Source organism: Cynocephalus volans, chromosome 11, assembly GCF_027409185.1.
Source record: "Cynocephalus volans isolate mCynVol1 chromosome 11, mCynVol1.pri, whole genome shotgun sequence".
NCBI lineage: Eukaryota > Metazoa > Chordata > Mammalia > Dermoptera > Cynocephalidae > Cynocephalus > Cynocephalus volans.
The window spans coordinates 72,589,501-72,608,559 of NC_084470.1; the positions used below are offsets into that span (position 1 = coordinate 72,589,501).

At 39.2% G+C, this 19,059-nt stretch overlaps 2 protein-coding genes across 3 annotated transcripts in view; one reads left to right on the forward strand and one right to left on the reverse strand.

Moving 5' to 3' along the window:
• The window catches only part of THOC7 (THO complex subunit 7), a 25,943-nt gene extending 8,539 nt beyond the window's left edge, over nucleotides 1–17,404 (reverse strand). The window contains exons 1-5 of one of the 2 annotated variants that reach the window (XM_063113989.1): nucleotides 17,323–17,404; nucleotides 4,052–4,169; nucleotides 2,288–2,415; nucleotides 1,901–1,987; nucleotides 1,084–1,141 (exon numbers count right to left, since the gene is read on the reverse strand). In XM_063113989.1, coding sequence (XP_062970059.1) covers nucleotides 1,084–1,141; nucleotides 1,901–1,987; nucleotides 2,288–2,415; nucleotides 4,052–4,169; nucleotides 17,323–17,341 — 410 coding nt within the window. In that variant the 5' untranslated portion in view covers nucleotides 17,342–17,404. Of the gene's footprint in view, nucleotides 1–1,083; nucleotides 1,142–1,900; nucleotides 1,988–2,287; nucleotides 2,416–4,051; nucleotides 4,170–16,987; nucleotides 17,059–17,322 lie in introns of those variants that run through there. The other variant, XM_063113990.1, reaches the window with a different exon arrangement.
• Nucleotides 17,405–17,566: 162 nt separating this feature from the next.
• The window catches only part of ATXN7 (ataxin 7), a 145,284-nt gene continuing 143,791 nt past the window's right edge, over nucleotides 17,567–19,059 (forward strand). The window contains exon 1 of the mRNA XM_063114349.1: nucleotides 17,567–17,707. The gene's annotated coding sequence lies outside the window, so the exon portion shown is untranslated. The remainder of the gene's footprint in view (nucleotides 17,708–19,059) is intronic.

A 19,059-nucleotide genomic window follows, 5' to 3' on the forward strand; every position in this document is an offset into this window, starting at 1 on the left:
TAAATATGTTTTAAAAATAAAAAAGGATAAGGAGTTATAACACTCCATTATGGTGAGATTTTTAAAGCTACGGATGATTTTTTCTTAACACCTAAATATGCACTTATTTTCATTAAAATTACATCTTATATAAATTTTTTAAAGTACAGGAAAACACATATAATAGAATGACAGAACCCCACGATACAAAAGTAAAAGAAACAAAACACTACCAATTAATTTGAAATACCTTTTGAACCTAACCACCAGCCCCACCCCCATCCTCTGAGGCCCTGTTTTAGTTCTCTACCTATCACTCAGGCAGCCATTATATCATTCCAATCCTTTTAATATGCATATATTTGCATCTCTGAATAATCTACAGCATTAGTATATACTTGGGAGGGGGGTTCTAACTTTTATAAATGGTTATTATTCCATATGTATGAATATTTCAGAAAAGGAATAATTTTAAATTCATTATGTCTTTTATTTATTTTTCACTGATTATGTTTTGAGATCTGTGTTTTAAATGTGTATAGCTAGCTTATTATTTTTTTTTTTTTTTTTTTTTTTTTTTTTTTTTCGTTTTTTCGTGACCGGCACTCAGCCAGTGAGTACACCGGTCAGTCCTATATAGGATCCGAACCCGCAGCGGGAGCGTCGCCGCGCTGCCAGCGCAGCACTCTACCAAGTGCGCCACGGGCTCGGCCCTTAGCTTATTATTTTTTAACTGCTATTTAGTATTCTACTATATGAATAGACCATATTCTATTCATCCTTTTTCCTATGATATATATTGCATGCATTTATTTTAGGCCTACAGGCAATGTAAGACAAAGTAAGGCTGGAGGAAGGAAAAAATATCTAATCAAGCAATATTAGAATACATGTTGGGTCTTCGAAAAGTTCATGGAAAGATTCATATTATCTTTTAACTTCATTTTCCCTCAAACTTTTTGAAGTACCCTTGCATAATATTTAAGATATGACCCTGCTTTTTGAAAAATATTATGTATTTCTATAAAAATGAAATGCATAGGCTAGTACTTGAACATACACATATAAAGGTTAGTTTCTTTCACAGTAAAGCTCTATACTTACTTTAATGTTTCATGCCTGTCTGGATGATGCTGGATCACTTTTGCCAAAGCATCATATTCTAAAAGACACAAAAATATGTACCAAACTAAGGTTTTTTGAACCTGGATTATCAAAACAAAATGTGTAATATCACAAATCTCTCTTAATCATTTTCTTAGTATATAAGGAAATTAAAACATTGAAGGATGGAAAGAGTATTGCTAGTTGTACTTGATTTAACCATAACTGTAATGCTATATGACATCAAAAATGTTCCAAATAGGGATTTTAGCTCTCACTTTTGTTTTTCTATTTACATGTCCTGGACAGACTATCAGAGATCAGCATAAGCATAAGAGAACATAGTCACTATTGATCATCAGGTGGACTGATTCTGAAAGAATCTTATTCACTATTTGCCCAGCAAAAAAATTAAAAAATCAGTGAGTTATGTCCTACCATTAATTTCAGATCTTAGTCAAAGGTAAATTACACTTCTCACTCATTCTAATGGTAATGACTTCAGAAACATAGAAATGATTTAAAATTCAGATCCTTGTTGCTGTTCCACTGAGACCTCCAAGATAACTCATGTAACTCCTGTTAACCTTTTTTATGAAATGATGAATGGCAGGATTCACTTAAAAGCCTTATTAACCAACAAACATACTGTTTGCAAAATATTTTTTTAATGATTTTTTTTAAAATTTGGCTCCTAATTCTTTTTTATAATTCAGGTTGATTCTGGTTGCAGATTTTATCTCACAACATTAAAAACTGCTTGAAAATACTAGTTAGCAATAAAATATTTGCACACTAAATCCCTCAAAACTCTTACCTTGGCGATTTTTTCGTATTCGTTTTGCTTGAAGAATTTGCTTTTTGCACTCAGCAATTTTTTCATGTGCTCCAGCAATGCTACATTCTATATAAAATGGGTATTTTAAAAGATAGTTATAAAAACATGTATAACCTCCATCCATTTTCAATTTTAAAATGTGTTTCTAAACTGAAGTACCATTGCTAACAAAACAGATGCTAGCATTTAAAAAAATTGTTACCCAAAGTATTTTATTTAACATATACTATATTCTTTCTATCCATATAGTAATTGTTATCCTTTTACCACCAACCAAAGAAAACTCTTAGCACATACTGTTTCTTTTAGACCATAAAAAGTAAAATTACATTAAAAGTAGAAACATTGACTACTTTGTTTCTTTACCTATTTCTTTGTAAATTTTTTCATAATTTTCCATTTCTCTGAGATTCATATCATATACCAGCAAAGTTTTGCCCATTGAAAATTCGCATTGAGACAGTGTGCTCAGCATACGTTGGTACTGGCTATATCTAATGAAAAAGAGAGAAAAACAGAATAAAGATGGTTATAATTTCCCAAAGATAAACTATTATAATGCAGGCAAAGATCTGCTAATTAAATTATACTAAGTTCTGAGAGAATGATTTGCTTTATTAAAAATAATTTAGAATACCTGTCCCTTATGTTTTTTTTCCAAATGTGGTGTACTTGAGTTTATAAACTGCTTTAGTTACAAATGCAAGGATGGGCTGTTGTTCTTATCAATATTAATTCAAACAACTATTTGTTTGAATTTTGCTTAAAACACTTCAAAAAATATTCCAATTAAGACAGTTTTCTTATCTTCATAATTCTGTTCTATTTCTTCACTCTATACAGTATTTATCTACATGGAAAGTGAATTCAAATGAGGAAAAAATTTACATGTTAAAAAGTATTAAAGAATGTGTGTGTGTGTGTGTGTGTGTGTGTGTGTGTATAGATACATTGCAGTGGATTGATTACCCCCCCAAAACTCATTGAAACTTAATCTCCACTGTAATAGGGTTAAGAAAGTGGGAAATCCACTCATGGTAAATAAAAAGTGGGGCTTTTAACAGGTGATTAGATTGTGGGGACTGTGACCTCATAAATGGATTGATCCATTCATGGAGTAATAGGCGTTGTTCTGATGGCTTTAAAAGAAGTACAAGTGAGGAAGTTAGGTCTCTCCTGATCAGTCTGTTCCTGCCATGTGATACCCTGCATTGCTGTGAAGAGTCACTACCAAGAAAAAGCCCTCACCAGATGTGTTCCCTGGACTTTGCACTTCCCAGTCTCCAAGACTATAAAAAATAAATTTTATTTCTTTATACATTACCCAGTTTTTAGTATTCTGCTATAAGCAACAGAAATGGGCTAATATGTACATACACACACACACACACACACACATACATATATACACACGTACATGTATATATGTATATATGTGTATTAGTCCATTTCTGTTGCAAAATACCTAAATGAAATTTCCCCCTTATTAATAAGTTAATAAAAAGTTGCTGCAAGATATATGTGTAAAACAAATATATATAAAATAAAATAAATAAAATTTTATATCTTTATACATTTACCCAGTTTTAGGTATTCTGGTATAAGCAACAGAAACAGACTAATACATACACACACACACACACACACACACACACACACACACGTGCATGTGTATATGTATATATATGTATTAGTCTGTTTCTGTTGCTTATAACAGAATACCTAAAACTGGGTAATGTATAAAGAAATAAAGCCTGTTTTATTTTATATATTTTTTATTTTATATATATATATATATATCATGCAACTTTTAATTAACTTATTAATAAAAGAGAAAATTTCATTTAGTATTTTGCCCTCCTAAACACCTACCTGTTAAAAGTAACCAAATTAATGAGCCTGAGTTTAATCTTCATTTCTTCTCATCACTCTGCCTTATACACGTTTTAATAAACATAATGGAGGCCTCTAAGAGAACAAAAGGCCAGAAAAATCTACTCTTGATTAATCAAGAGTTGGCTCCACTAAACATTTAAGGTGAGTAAAAATTTGTAATATTAACAGGACCTTAATACATGGTCTAAAATCACATCAGGACATTCGTATAGAAACAACAGTCAAATGAAATACCCCTCTTCCTGGGATCCAGAATTGCACCACTTAATGAAACTCTTCACTAGCAGATTAATTCTCCGATCATCTCCAGCACCATCTCCATCAATTAGGAGACGCTTCCGTATTACTTCATCTGGAGGAAAGAAGGGCAATGTTAATTAAAATGACCATCTGGCTCTTGGTAACCTTCAAGGACAAATAACCAATATCACTACTCATTCATTCAGACAAAAAAAAAAATTATTGAAATGTAAATGTGCTTAATGCCATAGAACTATACACTTAAAAATGGCAACCTAAAAATCGTATATTTTATGTATTTATATATAAAAATACTTATATATTAAAGAAAAAAGGAGAGTTATTGAGTGTCTATCATGTGTCAGGCACTGTTCTAGGGGCTGGGGTTATAGCCATAAAAAGCCTTGTCCTCACAGAGTTGGCATTCTACTGGGCTGTTGAGTAGAAATAATATTCAGGTATTAACAAGAAAATACACCAATAATTCTTAGAGAAGCTTTTTTGAAGAAACTTGTCCAGACAGAAGTACAGAATGTTTATGTCTCTAGCTACTGAGAGACACTGGTAAAAGGAATAGAAAGAAAAGATTTAAAAGATGTAGTGGCAGACTAGAAAAAGAGAATGAGAAATGGGTCAGAGAAAAAAGAATGGATTTGTTAAATAGAAGTATAATTTAGTTATATATCTGTAATGTTTCTTTTCTCATGAAGTTTTTTGTTTTGTTTAGTTTTTTTAACAAGACTGTCTTGCTTTTGTTCCAAGGAAAAGAAAAAGAGAAAAAGGAATAGAAAAGCAGTGCAGGTGATAATGATGCATAACAAATGGGTTCCCAACCTGCCTGCCTGGCAGTCCTGAGCTAGTGTTCCTACATAAACAAAATGATTCTGGATCATAACAAGAGAAAGGCAAATTGAAACCACAATAAAATATCATTTCTCATCTAGCAGACTGACAAAGATCAAAAGACCTAATAATAAAAGTGTTGGCATGGGCATTGTAAAGGTGCAGTCACACACACTGATGGAATGTAAACTAGCACACTCTTTGTAGGGCTACTCAATAACAAAATTTAAAAGGGACATACCTTTCTGACCCCATAATCCCAGTTCTAGAAATCTATCCTACAAATATATGTGCACCCATTCACAAAGACATATGTAAAGGGATGTTCTTAGTGGTGCTGTTTGTAGTAGAAAGATTGCAAAACTAAACATTCACCAGTAAGAGACTGGTTAAATTATGAAACATTCATATTATGTAAAAAGTATACAGCCAAAAGAATAATTCAGATGTATATACTGATGCCAAACCCTCTCCTTAGATATGCTGAGTAAAATGAAAACAAAACAGGTGCAGAGTATATACAGTATGTTGCCACAAGTGTAGAAAATGAGGGGGTGTGTGTGTGTGTGTGTGTGTGTGTGTGTGTGTGTGTGTGTGTGTGTGTGTGTGTGTGTGTGTGTGTGTGTGTGTGTGTGTGTGTGTGTGTGTGTGTGTGTGTGTGTGTGTGTGTGTGTGTGTGTGTATTCAGAGAATATCTTTGGAAAGATCCATAAGAATTGTGGTTGTTTCTGGTAAGAGGGACTACAGGTAGAGGTGAGAAAAGATCTAATTTTCCTACATGCCTTTCTAGAGTTTTTTGGGTTTTTGTTTGTTTTTTATGATGTGCATGCATTATATTTTTAAAATAAATTTTAAAGTTTAAATAATTCCTGGAGAGCCTACATGATGAATCAACAGCAAAATCTTTAAACAATAGTTCCTGTGTGTAGGCAGAAGTAGTTTTGAGTGCAGGTGCAGTGGAGATAAATTTTGGAAGGCAGATGGCTCCAGTTTTAAAATATATTCTGTGATAACATCAGATAAACATTTTTAGAATTGGGTTTGGTTCTGAGAGTCATGACTTTAACAGACTGCTCAAGCTACAGGCTAACCAGGTGTTTTAATTTTACATTTTAAAAATACAAACTAATGCTTTCAGTTTTTAACCACCAACAATGTTTATTTGAAGAGACTGAGATAAAACAGTCTTCAAAAAGATTAAAATGCAGAAAATGAATTGTTTTGGGGTTTTTAACTACAAATGTTTTAACTTTACTAAAATAAAAGGAAACATCCACTGGGTGAGGCAATTTGGTGGTACTGACGCTGTTCAACAATTCCTTGGCCAGTCTTCTTATCTCCGCTCTCCTCAAGTCCCCAAGAAACCCCATCTTCTTCCCAAATATCTGGGCCTCCTACTTTATTAAGGACTGGGTATTTCAAATGTAAATGCATTCAGGGAATAGGCAAATAACATTTAAGGGAAACTGGAGAGTGAGTGCCTGACCGAGAGGGAATCTATTACCAGATCTGATTTTTCAAGAGATTTTTAAAGTTTGATAACTATTTAAAAATGTTTAAAACATTTTATGATCATTTCAGCTGTACACTTAAGATCTGTGCACTTTTATGTATGTATGTAATATTCCAATTACAAAAGTTTTTGAAAAACATTTAGAACACTGTACAGGCCAAATAAACCAAAACTATAGGCTAGTCTTGTCTTCCCCACTTGGGAAAAAGGTTCACGAGAGCCAGTCCTATATCTTGTTCATTCTGTTTCCTTCCCAGCATTTCACACTATGTGTTATGGATTTCAGATGCTCAATAAATATCTTTAAGTTGTATCTGTGGTGACTGCACAGGACCAAAGCTTCTAAAGAGCTTTGTCTCAACAAAACACTAACAAGGACTATCTTATTTCCACATCCACAGTAGTGATTATTCTACTTATACAAAAGACATGGATATCTGATCCATGAGCAGATGTGCCAGAGTTAAGTTCTGAGGATATGAAATAAAGACCTGAGCTCTTTTACTCTCACTGGAGAAATAACACACATATGAATACACATATACAGAGGAGGCTGTAATTGTTAAATGAGTGACACAGAAACACAACAGAGATTAGAAAGAGCTACCTTTGGCTTGGGGAGGGGTGAGGGAGCAGAGTGGGATCAGGGAAGGTAGAATTTGAGCTGCTCTTTTGATATTTAAAATTCATCAATCATACAACTGAAGGCATTTTATCAATATCTACCAAAATTTCAAGTAACATACAGCCTTTGACCCAACAATCCCAGATATACTTACACATGTGCAATATAATGCCAGATTAATCATTGGAACATTATAATAACAACATACTGAAAACAATGCAAATGTCTATCAACAGGGGACTAATTAAACTAATTTTGGTACAAGAACATGATTAAATACTATGAAGCTATAAAAAAAAGAATGAGGATGCACTCTATGTAATGATATAAAGAGATCATTTAAAATAAATTGGTAAAAGAGCAAGGTGAAGAACAGTATGTATGTTATGTTCCCTTTCATATAAAAATGGGGAAAATAGAAATATATATTATGTGGTTACATTTGCATAAATACCACAGAAGAATGTACAAGAAACTAATAAAAGGGGTTACCAAGGGAGGAGGTGGTATAAGGAGAGTCAGTGAGGGACAGGCTGGAAGATGGAGGAATCTTTTTACACTACTTGATTTTTGAACCACATGAGAACTGAAAAGCTGTTGTTCTGTAAAAAGAAAGAAAGCTGAAGTCTTTTTCCTTCCCCCACTCCAGATAGAGGTGGGGAACGAAAGGCTGGATATGGGGCATGAGTACGCTGGAACACTAGGGAAGCTGGATGACTGAAGACAAATAGTTGGACCCAAGGATACACAGGCAGTTAGGGGTCAGACTGTGGGAGTTGCACCAGTAAATATAAAGACCTTGCTGGTAGGCAACTGGGAGTTGCTGCAGTCACAGGCATAAACTTCTAGGAGGATCAAACTGAGAGCAGTATACAAATTGGATTGCAACTGGGAAAAGCCAAGAGGGAAGGAGGCTAGTTAGGAAGCTACCAAAGTACATGGAGTTAGGAGATAAAATGGCCTGAAAAAAGGTGAGGAGATTAGAATCACAGGTCCTGGAAGGCAAGTTAGGACTGAGTAGAGACTTGGTTAGGAAAGGCAAGGGCCAATGCCAACTTTGGGGTGTTATGAGGGGGGTTATGGTATGAATAGTTCTGGCAGCACGGGGGATCCCTGTCCAGCCATCTATAGGCTCTCCTCCCACTGCAGCCTATCCCTCTTCAGTCTAAGCACACCTCCTCACCGCCAACCCCGTGGGCCAGAAATCAAAAACTGAAGCCAATGTGTTGGTCCGCTCAATTTTACTTTATGTGTGTGTGTGTGTGTGTGTGTGTGTGTGTGTGTGTGTAGGCACATGTGCATGTATGCATGAGACCAACATTTGACCTCATTTGTAAAATGGGAATAAAACTATCTACTTATTAGGACTGCTGTGAAACATTATAGAAATAAAAGTAAGCAAAGGAGCACACTGCCTTATCCATAGTAGAAAAACAAATATGTTATCCTTATCTTTACGTTAAGTTTAATCCACAATTTGTATCATCCTAAAAATGTTAAACAGATACATATTATGCATTTATGCCTATAAAATTTTGCCCAGTTATGATTTCTCACAAATTTGCTTCTGTCTCAAATTTACTGCAAGGTCATGGTATTTCTGGCTTAAATTGTGCATAGACAGTTGCTGTCTTGAAAACTTTCTGTGGACAAGAATTGCTAAAATAACACATATAAAGTGTAGATCACAGCTCCAACAGCAAAAAAGTAAAACAAAAAAGTCCCCAGTTTGAGAATAGTCTTTTACTTTAAATTTAAAGATGGTCTGCTGCTGACAGTTGCTAACGTATATGGCATGAGCATTATTATTTTTAATGACATCTTATTAACTAGCTCCACACTGAACACAATTAAAACATATTTTGTTTACTATACACATTGACTTCATAAATTATCATGCTTGAAGCCCTCTGTAAGCAATTTGAATGCTTACATTAATAATTATGGTGGGCCTTGGTTCATCCTGTAAAAACAGTAAAGATGGCTTAGAAACTATTTTATGGATGTTATCAACATCACTCAGTTGTCATTGTTACTTTCTTTACTATAAGGATCAACATCATCATCAACAAAATACTTAACACCTGCCCTGAGGATGGTCGTTTTCCACCTGGCTTTAGGCTTGTAGGAAGATGAGTGGGTAACACCATGCATCTGGCTCCTGAAAAGTCTATGGAGTGTGAATCTGCGTCAAGAAAATGAGGCAGCAGGGCTGGCCAGTTAGCTCATGTGGTTAGAACATGGTGCTAATAACACGAAGGTCAAGGGTTCGGATCTCTGTACTGGCCAACTACCAAAAAAAAAAAAAGGTAGCAATTAACTTATATTAAGTAATATGACCACTTATTGTCTAGTGTATATGAGGCAGGGACATGAGATTTTTTTCTCATCAAAATACCACATATCCAAGCTGACTGGTTAGCTCATTTATTTAAAGCGTGGCATTATAACACCAAGGTCAAGATCCCCATACCAGCCAGTCATCAAAAAAATCCAAAAAACAGAAAACAAACACACATATCTAATATGCCTAAGTAAAGGTTAACTACCAAAGACTTAAAAACAGTTTTGGTTTAACAGTAGATTATTACACAATTTTAGAACTTATTTCCTACTGGATTCAGTTATATGTTGTACCATAATTATACATACACAATGTCTGCCATTCAAAATCACTTTAAAATCAGTTATGATACATTTATGTTGAAAAGTAAATATGTATCTGCAAAACTGGAATGCATTTTAGACCCCATCCTGTCTCATAGGCCAACTTATACCTAGAAGAGATAAAAAATTACTTAAGATACTAAATAAGCCTCAAAAAGTTCTTTCAAGGGGATATATTTTAATACCCTATTTTCCATAATCTCATAGGCAGGAAGAAATAGTCACTTTATAGTCACTAGACCAGCTCTGGTCAGATGACACAACCATTTTAGCTGTACTCTAATTTTATCGTGACAAGGACAATTTCTCATAAACACAGACTAACATTCCTTTCAAAATCCATAATTGTTATTCCCCTAGAGTTTTAAAACTTTGACAACTTTTCAGAACATCTTGGAGCAAGTACTCAAAAAAAGGAAAGAGAAAAACAACTTGGAGGATAATGGCAGGCCAACTCCTGAAACTTCTTTAGGAACAGGTCAAGGCTTGACAACCAGTGGCAAAAGCCTCATGGTTATTTAACTTCCTCCTAAGGCTAAGCTATGCTCAAATGTGTCTCCCCAAACTGTTAGGCCTCACAGTACCTTTAAAAGGAGGATGTAATCTCACTTGCTTTTAGAAACTAGTAATCCTATAATCTACCAATGAGGATTAGCATTTTCTTTCTAAATGCATTTTAGCAAGGAATTCTGTAGGCACACCAGCCCACCACTGGCTTTTTCTGGTGTTCCTGAGCACTGTAGATACTAACTGAAAACCACAGGAAGGGATAACAATTTGAGACAGGATTACAGTGGAAAAAACAGCTGCTTCTAGGGCAATTTAACAATATGCACCAAAATTAAAAATATATATACCCTTTGACCTCACTTGTAAAAATTATTCCCACAAGTGTACAAAAACATCTATACAAACAGTCCCATTGTAACACTATCTGGCAGAGTAAGACACTGGAAATAAACTAAATGTTCAATAGGGGATTAGTTTAAAAAATTAATAGAACACTGTGACACACTGATACAAAACAATGAGGTAGATCTATGTTTGAAAGAGCTCCAAGATGTATCATTAATTATAGAAATCTAAAACAGAAGAGTGTGTAAATATTTGTATAAAATTTTCAAGCATATATACATACTGGCCTACTAGCTAACGAATACATAATGCTTAAATATGCTAAGTACTGTTCTAGACACTTCTCACACATAAACACAATCCACACAACAGTCCTATAAAGTAGATATTATTATCTGTAGATATTACTACCTGTATGTTACCAATGAAAGAACTGAGAGCAACTTTCTCAAAATTAAACATCACAGGAAGTAAGTAGAAGTGGAACTCAGACTCAAGAGTCTGGCTCCAGAGAAGGTGCTTTTTACCTTATATGTGCATTAAAAATCATTCTGGACGGGTACATGCAAAGTTCATGGAGAAGGATTAGTAGTAGAAGGTGAGAAGGGGAAGGTTTTCGCTTTTCATCTTGTGCATTTCTTCTTGAATTTTCTGACATGTGTTATTTTTTTTTTTCTTTTAAAAAAATATTAACAGTGGTTAACTGGGTGGTGAGCTTGTTGGTCATTCTGAGTCATTTCTTCATTTTTTTCTGTATTAAAAATTTTAATCTATGTTATTTAATAATCTATGATGTGTTAAGAAGGAAAAAGAAAACTGGCTTGACTTGACCTGTTTAAAATTAACAAGAGGAGAGACTAATGCCATGTAAAAACAATGTTCATGCAGATTCCTGTTAGATATATCACTGGATCACCACTACTCATGAGTTATTAAGATGAATGGCATATAGCCCATTGTGTTAGATTCGTTATGGTAAAATAACATCTGGCCCCTCCTTCCAAGGAGCTTAAAACCATTAAAACAATTTTTAAGGTCAACAATATTAAGACATATAAAAAGTGCGTGGAAAGAACTATAAATAAGATGGTTTGATTCCTCCATGTAAATATTGACGTCTCCTGAGATACTTAGGACCAGTCTAAATAAATTGCTGATGCCAAAATAAATTACTTAAGCCTAAATTAAATTTAAATATTTTTAAAGAAAAGAAAAGCAAAAAATAGTGTTGGATCTTTTGTTTTTCTCCATTTGTTTAAATGTCTAGAGCACAGTGCTAATGGTCAAGGTTGAAACTCCAATCTTACTTTGAAAAACCATGTATCTTGTCTAAAGAAACAGTATTTAACAGTTGAACTGCATCAGTTACCCCCATGTTGGGGCCACAGATGACAGAACAAAGTGGGCAAATCTACTGGCACTAGTGAAAAAAAAAACAAACCCTGTGCCCACAAATGTCTAATTAACACTGGATCAACAACTGAAATAGGAATCACAGCAGCAGCAAACACTTACATAGCATTTACACACTCCTACTTCGTGACCACACATCGCATTTGTTTCATTTCACTCTGAAAAGTGTCCTGGTTTGAACAGTAAATTAAATGCTCACTCAACTTCAAAGTACTTTACATGTATTACCATACTTCATCTTTGAAACAACCACATAAAGTGTGTACTATTACATTCCCTTTACAGATGACTAGTGTCACCTCTGCATTCATAAGAAAATATACATAATTACATTATTAGAAAGTCATAGTGAAGTTTCCTTATTCTGTCAGATTGTACCATGGTTATACTAATAGAGTTCATATGGTTAAAAACCATTATTTCACATTTAAACAAGAATATATCCATGCATTACACTTTTCTAAGTAAAAAAAATAATAAAAAAATAAAAAGCTACTGTCAAAATCAACCAGCCCTATTAAATCAAATGTAGAGCTAGAGCCACATCCCACCCCACACCCCTTCTCATCTCCCATCTGTTGCTCTGGCATATCAATATATCTACCTAATGTCTATATACTGCAAAAAGTGCTTCTGACATGATTTCTATCGGGGTACTAACACTGTTTAACACCCTTTAAATTAACACAAAATACAAACTGTTAACATAGTTTACATTAACAGTGACAACATCTAAACTGTTTTTCAGTTAGCCAAAATGCGAGTGGCAACAGGGGAAGGAGAGAGAATGGCTTTTCCACTAATTAGCTGTGTAACTGTAAGTCACTAACTTTCCAGGACCTCCACTTTTTCATCTATAAAATGACAGTGCTGGCAATAATACCTATAGTCCAGTGTCTATAGATGGCAACATAGTGCTTCTTTACTTCCTTCTGAGGCAGGGCAGTTTCTCAAATTGGGTGTAGGAAATAAAGGGCTTCTTTTCCAAGAGCTCCCGGTCCAACTGGACATGCAAACCCATATAAGTATTACATGAGGGCACAGTGAGCCAGGTAACTAAAGTTTGTAAGAGGACATTGGCCCTCATCTAAGCTCCAGGAACAGTTACTGGTATTCCTCCAAGAGCTTTTCTGAAGGATGAATAAAATATCAAGGACATCCACTTCTCACTGTCCTCTCCACTGCCATCACGCTAATCCAAGCCCACATTGTCTCTCACTAGGATACTTTTCATTGGGCTCCCTGCTTCCATTCTTGCCTTCCTAGAACCCATTCCCTACATAGCAACTCAGAATGGAGTTAGATTACTAACTCTCCTGCTTAAAATCCTCTAATCTTTTCCAAGTGCTCATAGAAGACAATCCAGTCTCCTTTCCGTGGCCTGCAAGCTCTTCACGAGCTCCAACTTTCCTCCTTTTATATCATACTCCTAATGGCCCACCTGGACACAGTGCCACTGGCCTAACTTATCTTCCCCCAAAGGGAGCAGAGCTTTTGGCTTTTGCACTAATTGTTGCCTCTATCTGGAGTACTTTCCTGGACTCTTCACATGGTTGATCCCTTCAAGTCTCACTTTAAATGTCATTTTTCAGATGTCATACCTGATGACCCTATTTTACCCTAATTGTCAGCAGCCCTCTCCCCTTACTCTGTCATCATTCCATCAAGTTCATTCTCAGAACTTTAGTTCAGAACTTAATTACATTACTTCTCAGAAATTATCTTATTTACTTATTTGATTGCACACTATTGCTGCTCTCCTCCAAGCAGTACCCGAGGCCCACCTCTGTTTAGTTTACTGCCATAACCAGCACCTTGCATTGTGCCTAGAAGGTATGTAATAGATATGTGTTGGCTGATCACACATACCACTCATTTCAGCTTGGTTTTTCACAAAAGTTCAGGTGAGGAAAACCATGCTTATATAGGCTTGTCTGAAGAAGTCATAGTTCCTTTTCCTCTAGGATCTAGATATGCTTAAAACAAACAAATCTTGTTTTGAATTAAGCCAGACCAGCAGAGGTACCTACTACCCACTTAAACCATATTGTCTATTAGCTTTAGAATGATTAGAATGATTTTTTAGAATGATTTAGCCTTCTTTGACCTAGCAAGGGATGTGCTAAGAAATAGCTCTATGATCCTCAGTGCTGAAAGGAGATTAAGGATCTGACACTGGCTTTTCTTTATAAGGGCCCCAAAGATAAACTTTTTCTCTAGAATTTAAATCAGAAAAAAACTGCCTTGTTCTGAGTATCTAATGTTGCCTTCTCTCATGAACACTGGATCATGAAGTAGACCAGATCCTACCCCTTGGCATGGGTTGCTAGATAAACAAGTCACTTGCAGCTTTGTTACTTAATGTACTGAATTTTGAGGATCACTCTTGCATTTTGAGGATCACCCCCACTGCTGACTTCCCCTTGTTTTTCCTAGTCTTAATGTTTTTTTCGCCCTGTTTCCTCATCCATTTAATTTTTATATTTTCTCGTGGCGCTGCCTTAAATGTTTTCTGGCATAAGGCACTTCAAAAAGTTAGTGGAAAGACAAAATTAAAAGATAATACAAAACTTCCCATGAGCTTTTAAAAGTACCCTTGTATAAATAAATTAGGTAGTGAGAGCTATAGCAGCAATATGTATAAAATAATATGGATAAAAGTTGAAGGATCAGCTACTTCTAGGAAAGAGAAGAGAGAGGATATTTGAGGTGGGTCTTGAACAGTAAATGGGCTGCAACCTGAGAGAAAAGATAGTTAAAGGCAATCTATACAGATTAAGAAATGGAGAAGGCACCGTCTTCATCAAAGAAGAGTGCAAGAGAGATTACTAAAACAACTCTTACATTTAATAATATTTACTGAACATTACTATGTGTTAGACTCAGTGCAAAGTCCTTTATAATTTTTATTGCATTTAATCCTCAAAACAACCCTCTAGGGTAGATTTTATTATTATTCCCATTTACAGAGAATGAAACTGAGGCTCAAAGAGGTTAATTAACCTGCACAAGGTCAAGTTAATTAACCTTGTAAGTGGCAAAGTGGGAATTCCTGCAGCCTCCAAGGATGGGGAAGGCACTTGACTACAGTCAGCACATTTACCAGAACTCATTTCTCTTCCCATCTCCCATCTGACAAAAATCTATAGCTCCTTTGGAGTTCTCTGCCTCCAAAGTAAATAGAGAACTAGGACTAACTGGCACACCATCACTCAAGTCAGAAACCTGGAACCATTCTCGCCACCCCACACACCCCCGGACCCCCGCCAACATCCACTCAAATCACTGAGGTCCTGACATTCTACTTCATACATTTCTCTCCCATCTGTCCATTTTTCTTCATTCCCTCTTGATAAGGAGTCCCATCTTGGTCAGAATCCCCATTATCTCTCACTAGGACAACTGCAGCAGTAGCAGAGAGACAGGATGCACAATAATGAAGAGTGAGAACTCTGGAGCCAGCCTGCCTGGTTTTGAGCTCAGGTCCCATAACTTAATACCTGTGTGACCTTGGGCAAGTTACTTAACGTCTTTGTGTCCCAGTTTCATCTGCAAAATGGGGATAATAATTAGAACACTGCCTAACACACACTATATATACTATATAAATGTTAGTAAGAGAGAAGGGAACTTAGCTCCTCACATTCCCTTCCCCTAATCATTCTTCACATAGTGGGTTTGGGTGGGTGGGGGTGTGTGTGTGTTTTAATGCAAATCTGATCACACCGAATCAATGTTAAAAACTTTTAAAGGCTTCTCATTGTCCTTAGAAATCTCTGGCTTATAACCTTCCAAATTCTAGCCAATGCTTGCCATCTTTGAGTTTTTCCAGCACTTTGGGGCCTTCGCACAAGTGGTTCCCCACCTGAAACACCAGTCCAAGTACATCTATTTATTCTTCAAAAACGGGATTAAGAGTAACTTTTTCAGGGAGACTTTCAGATCTCTGTGAATGGATAAACAATCTTTGCTGCATGATCCTACAGTCCCCAACCTTGTGATAACATCTGCCACCCTTAAAACTAGACTAACCTTAGAGGGGGAAAAGATCTTGCCTGTTGGTTCTGGGCTGTAATCCCAAGGCCTAACCCAGGTAGGATAAATATCTACTGAATAAATGAAATTAGAATGAAGCAAAGTTAAAATTGCCCATGGTTTCTGGGTCTTTAATAGCCCCTCCCACATCCACTACTCCTTATCAGTCCACAAATTCGGGCCTATCACTCTTCCTCACATTGCCTGGCTCCTTAATGTGGAGACCCTATTGGTCCTCAACTCTTTAGAAGTGGCCTCTTCACAGGCATCTACAGTTACTGATCATTCTCTATTCAAATAGATCCAATGCTCCTAGATTTCCCCTTCCCAGATGTCAAAGGACCTCTTTCCTCCCTAACCAGGCACCTTCTAGGATTTCCCTCCAGTTGCCCATCATGCCTGTTCACACTTCCCCAAAGTGTCACCTGATTTTTGCTCTCAGTTCATAGACCATCCTCCTCACAACTGTCCACAAACCCAGCCTCTGTCCGCTCCCCCCACCCAATCTATTCCAGCTGAAAAATCAAAACCACCCTCCCAAGACAAACACACACACACACACACACACACACACACACACACGCACGCACGCACGCACGCACGCACGCACGTCTTTTACTGCCCTGATCCTGGGTGGCCTCATCCCTATACTGTCTCCTCAGTCTCCCAGGTACACTTCCTGGTTGCCCTCCAGATATTCCTTTTAGATGATGTCCCTAGCTCCCTCTCCCCATACCCAGTCCACACCTAGTTCGAGACCTCACTGCAATCCACCCCATTGTGGGTCCTTCTCAATTTGCCCACAAGACCCCTCCAGGTGTCACCCTCTATATGCCAACAACCCCTAGTACTCTGGTCCTGAACTCCCCCTTCCCAGTTTGTCCTGAAACTTTGAGCCCCATCCCTGGAGCTCCCACTCCTTCCCAGTCCTCCACAGGCCCTCCGGACCCCGGCTCCAAGCCTTCCACGACTCCCTTACCCTCCGCCGCTCCGGGGACCTCACCACATCCCTAGACAGCCCGGACGCCCTCACGCCGCTTCCAGCCATCCAGCCCCCCGACGATCCTCCCAGCACACTTTCCCCGTGCCCGGCGCGGCCTCAGGGAGGGGCCCCGGGGAGTCCGAGAGGTCCGAGGAGGACGATGGGCCCGGTGGAAGCGGCCGGGGAGGCCCGGAGCCCCGGGGAGAGGCCGGGGAGGCCGAAGGGCTCGGGGGAAGAGGCGGAGGAGAACGCGGGGCTCCCGGAAGCGGCCGCGGAGGCCGGGGGGCTCGGGGGAAGCCGAGGGGACCGGGGTAGCGGCGAGCGGGCCTCACCGTCAGTCACGGCTCCCATGGCGTGCGCGGCGGCGACGGCGGCGGCGGCGCAAGCTGAGGCGGCGGTTGGCGGCGGCGGAGGTCAAACTCCCACAATGCAGCCGGGTAAACAGCCATGGAGGAGGAGGCGGCGGCGCCCGCGGCCGCCCGCTCCGACGCCTGAGCCGCGCCGCGCCGCGCCGCGCCGCCCCGCCGCCGCCGCCGCCGCCGCCGCGGGTCCCGCGCTCCCCGCAGTCCCCGGGGACGGCCGCGGCCGGCGCGTGTAGGGGCGAGGCCAGGCGGCCGGCGGCGGTCCCGGCTGCAGCCCCGGCCCCCGCAGCCCCCCTTGCCGCCCCCGCCCGGCCCACGCCCAGAGGCCGCTCGGGAGGCCGCCGCCAGCCGCCAGGTGAGCTCTCCCGGGTGCCTCCGGGGCTGCAGGGGCGCGGCGAGGGCTGCGGGCCGCGTGGGGTCGGGGGCCCCTGCGCCTTCCCCGGGAAGGTGACTGCGACCCCGCCGCCGCATCCCGGTTGTCGCTGCTGGAGGTGGACTCGCTCCCTGGGGGGGTGGGAAGGACGGCGGGGCCGCCTGGACGCGGCTGAGCCCGGGGGTCGTGGGACTGGGGGCACCAAGGGGGCGCTGCGCGGGGTCCCTGTGAAATTGGCACCCACGCGCGCCGGGGCGGGTCTCGAACGCGGGCACTTGCGCGGGCGCGGCCGGCAATCAGAAAAGGCCCGGGGTTCCAGGTCGCGCGATCCCGGCCCCTGCGGTCGCCCCCCTCCTTCCTAGGTTCTGGCGGGTGCAGGAGAAACTTGGCGACCTCCGGGAGGAGTTCGCGGAGCGACGAGGAGCGTTGTGCCCGGGTTCGTCAGCGAGAACGCAACTCCCCCACGGAGCCAGATCCCGTCGGTTATCACGATGGGGTGCTTTAATTTTCTCTTTGATTTTCAAAAAATGTCTATACTACTGTCCCCGTCTTAAGGGGAAGTTGAGAGTGAAGGGGGGAGGGTGCTCAATGAGAAACGTTGCCCTTGTGTGTAGAATTACACATTTCCGGAGCACACTGCAGATTATGTTGGCATCTCTTCCCAAAAGTCACTTTGATTCAACTTCTATGCGTTTCTCATAAATGGCAACATTTAGATGGTGGGAGAAGAGGGAGGAAATTGGCACTACTACAGCTGATTTTACCTCCAGTGGGATAGATATCTACGGTTAGCACCAGAAGCATGTCTGAGTTTCCAACCCAGGCTTGCTATTTTATTGGGCCATATCGTTACTTTTCAATTTTTCTGCACTCCTTGCATCTTCATATTTGGGATGAAGCAGTTGTGTAGTATGAATATGGTTGTTTCAGTTTCCTTACTAAAATTCGGTCCTTTCTCCCCGTTTTTCCCCAATTCTTTCAAAGAAGAAGTTATAAATGCAAATATAAGACAATGAAAAGTATTTAACTTCTAAATGGAAATGGCATATGTAAAATTTTATTCATATTACATGAGGCCGTTAACTTCATAACACCATTACACTGCTTTCAGGAATTAGTGTTCAAGAATTAGACTTTCAGCACAAAGGCAAAAATTACCTTGCATGAAGTTTCTGAGCTATAACTTGCCTTCTTCTAGAGTGTGAAACCTCCCTGACTTTAAAAGGATATTGGCCTAAAGATTGTACATGGGCACCAGACCGTGTTCACTTCCTTGATTTTAGGAGAGAAGACACTCTAACCAAAAGAAGAATTGCTTTAAATCTTAAGTACTA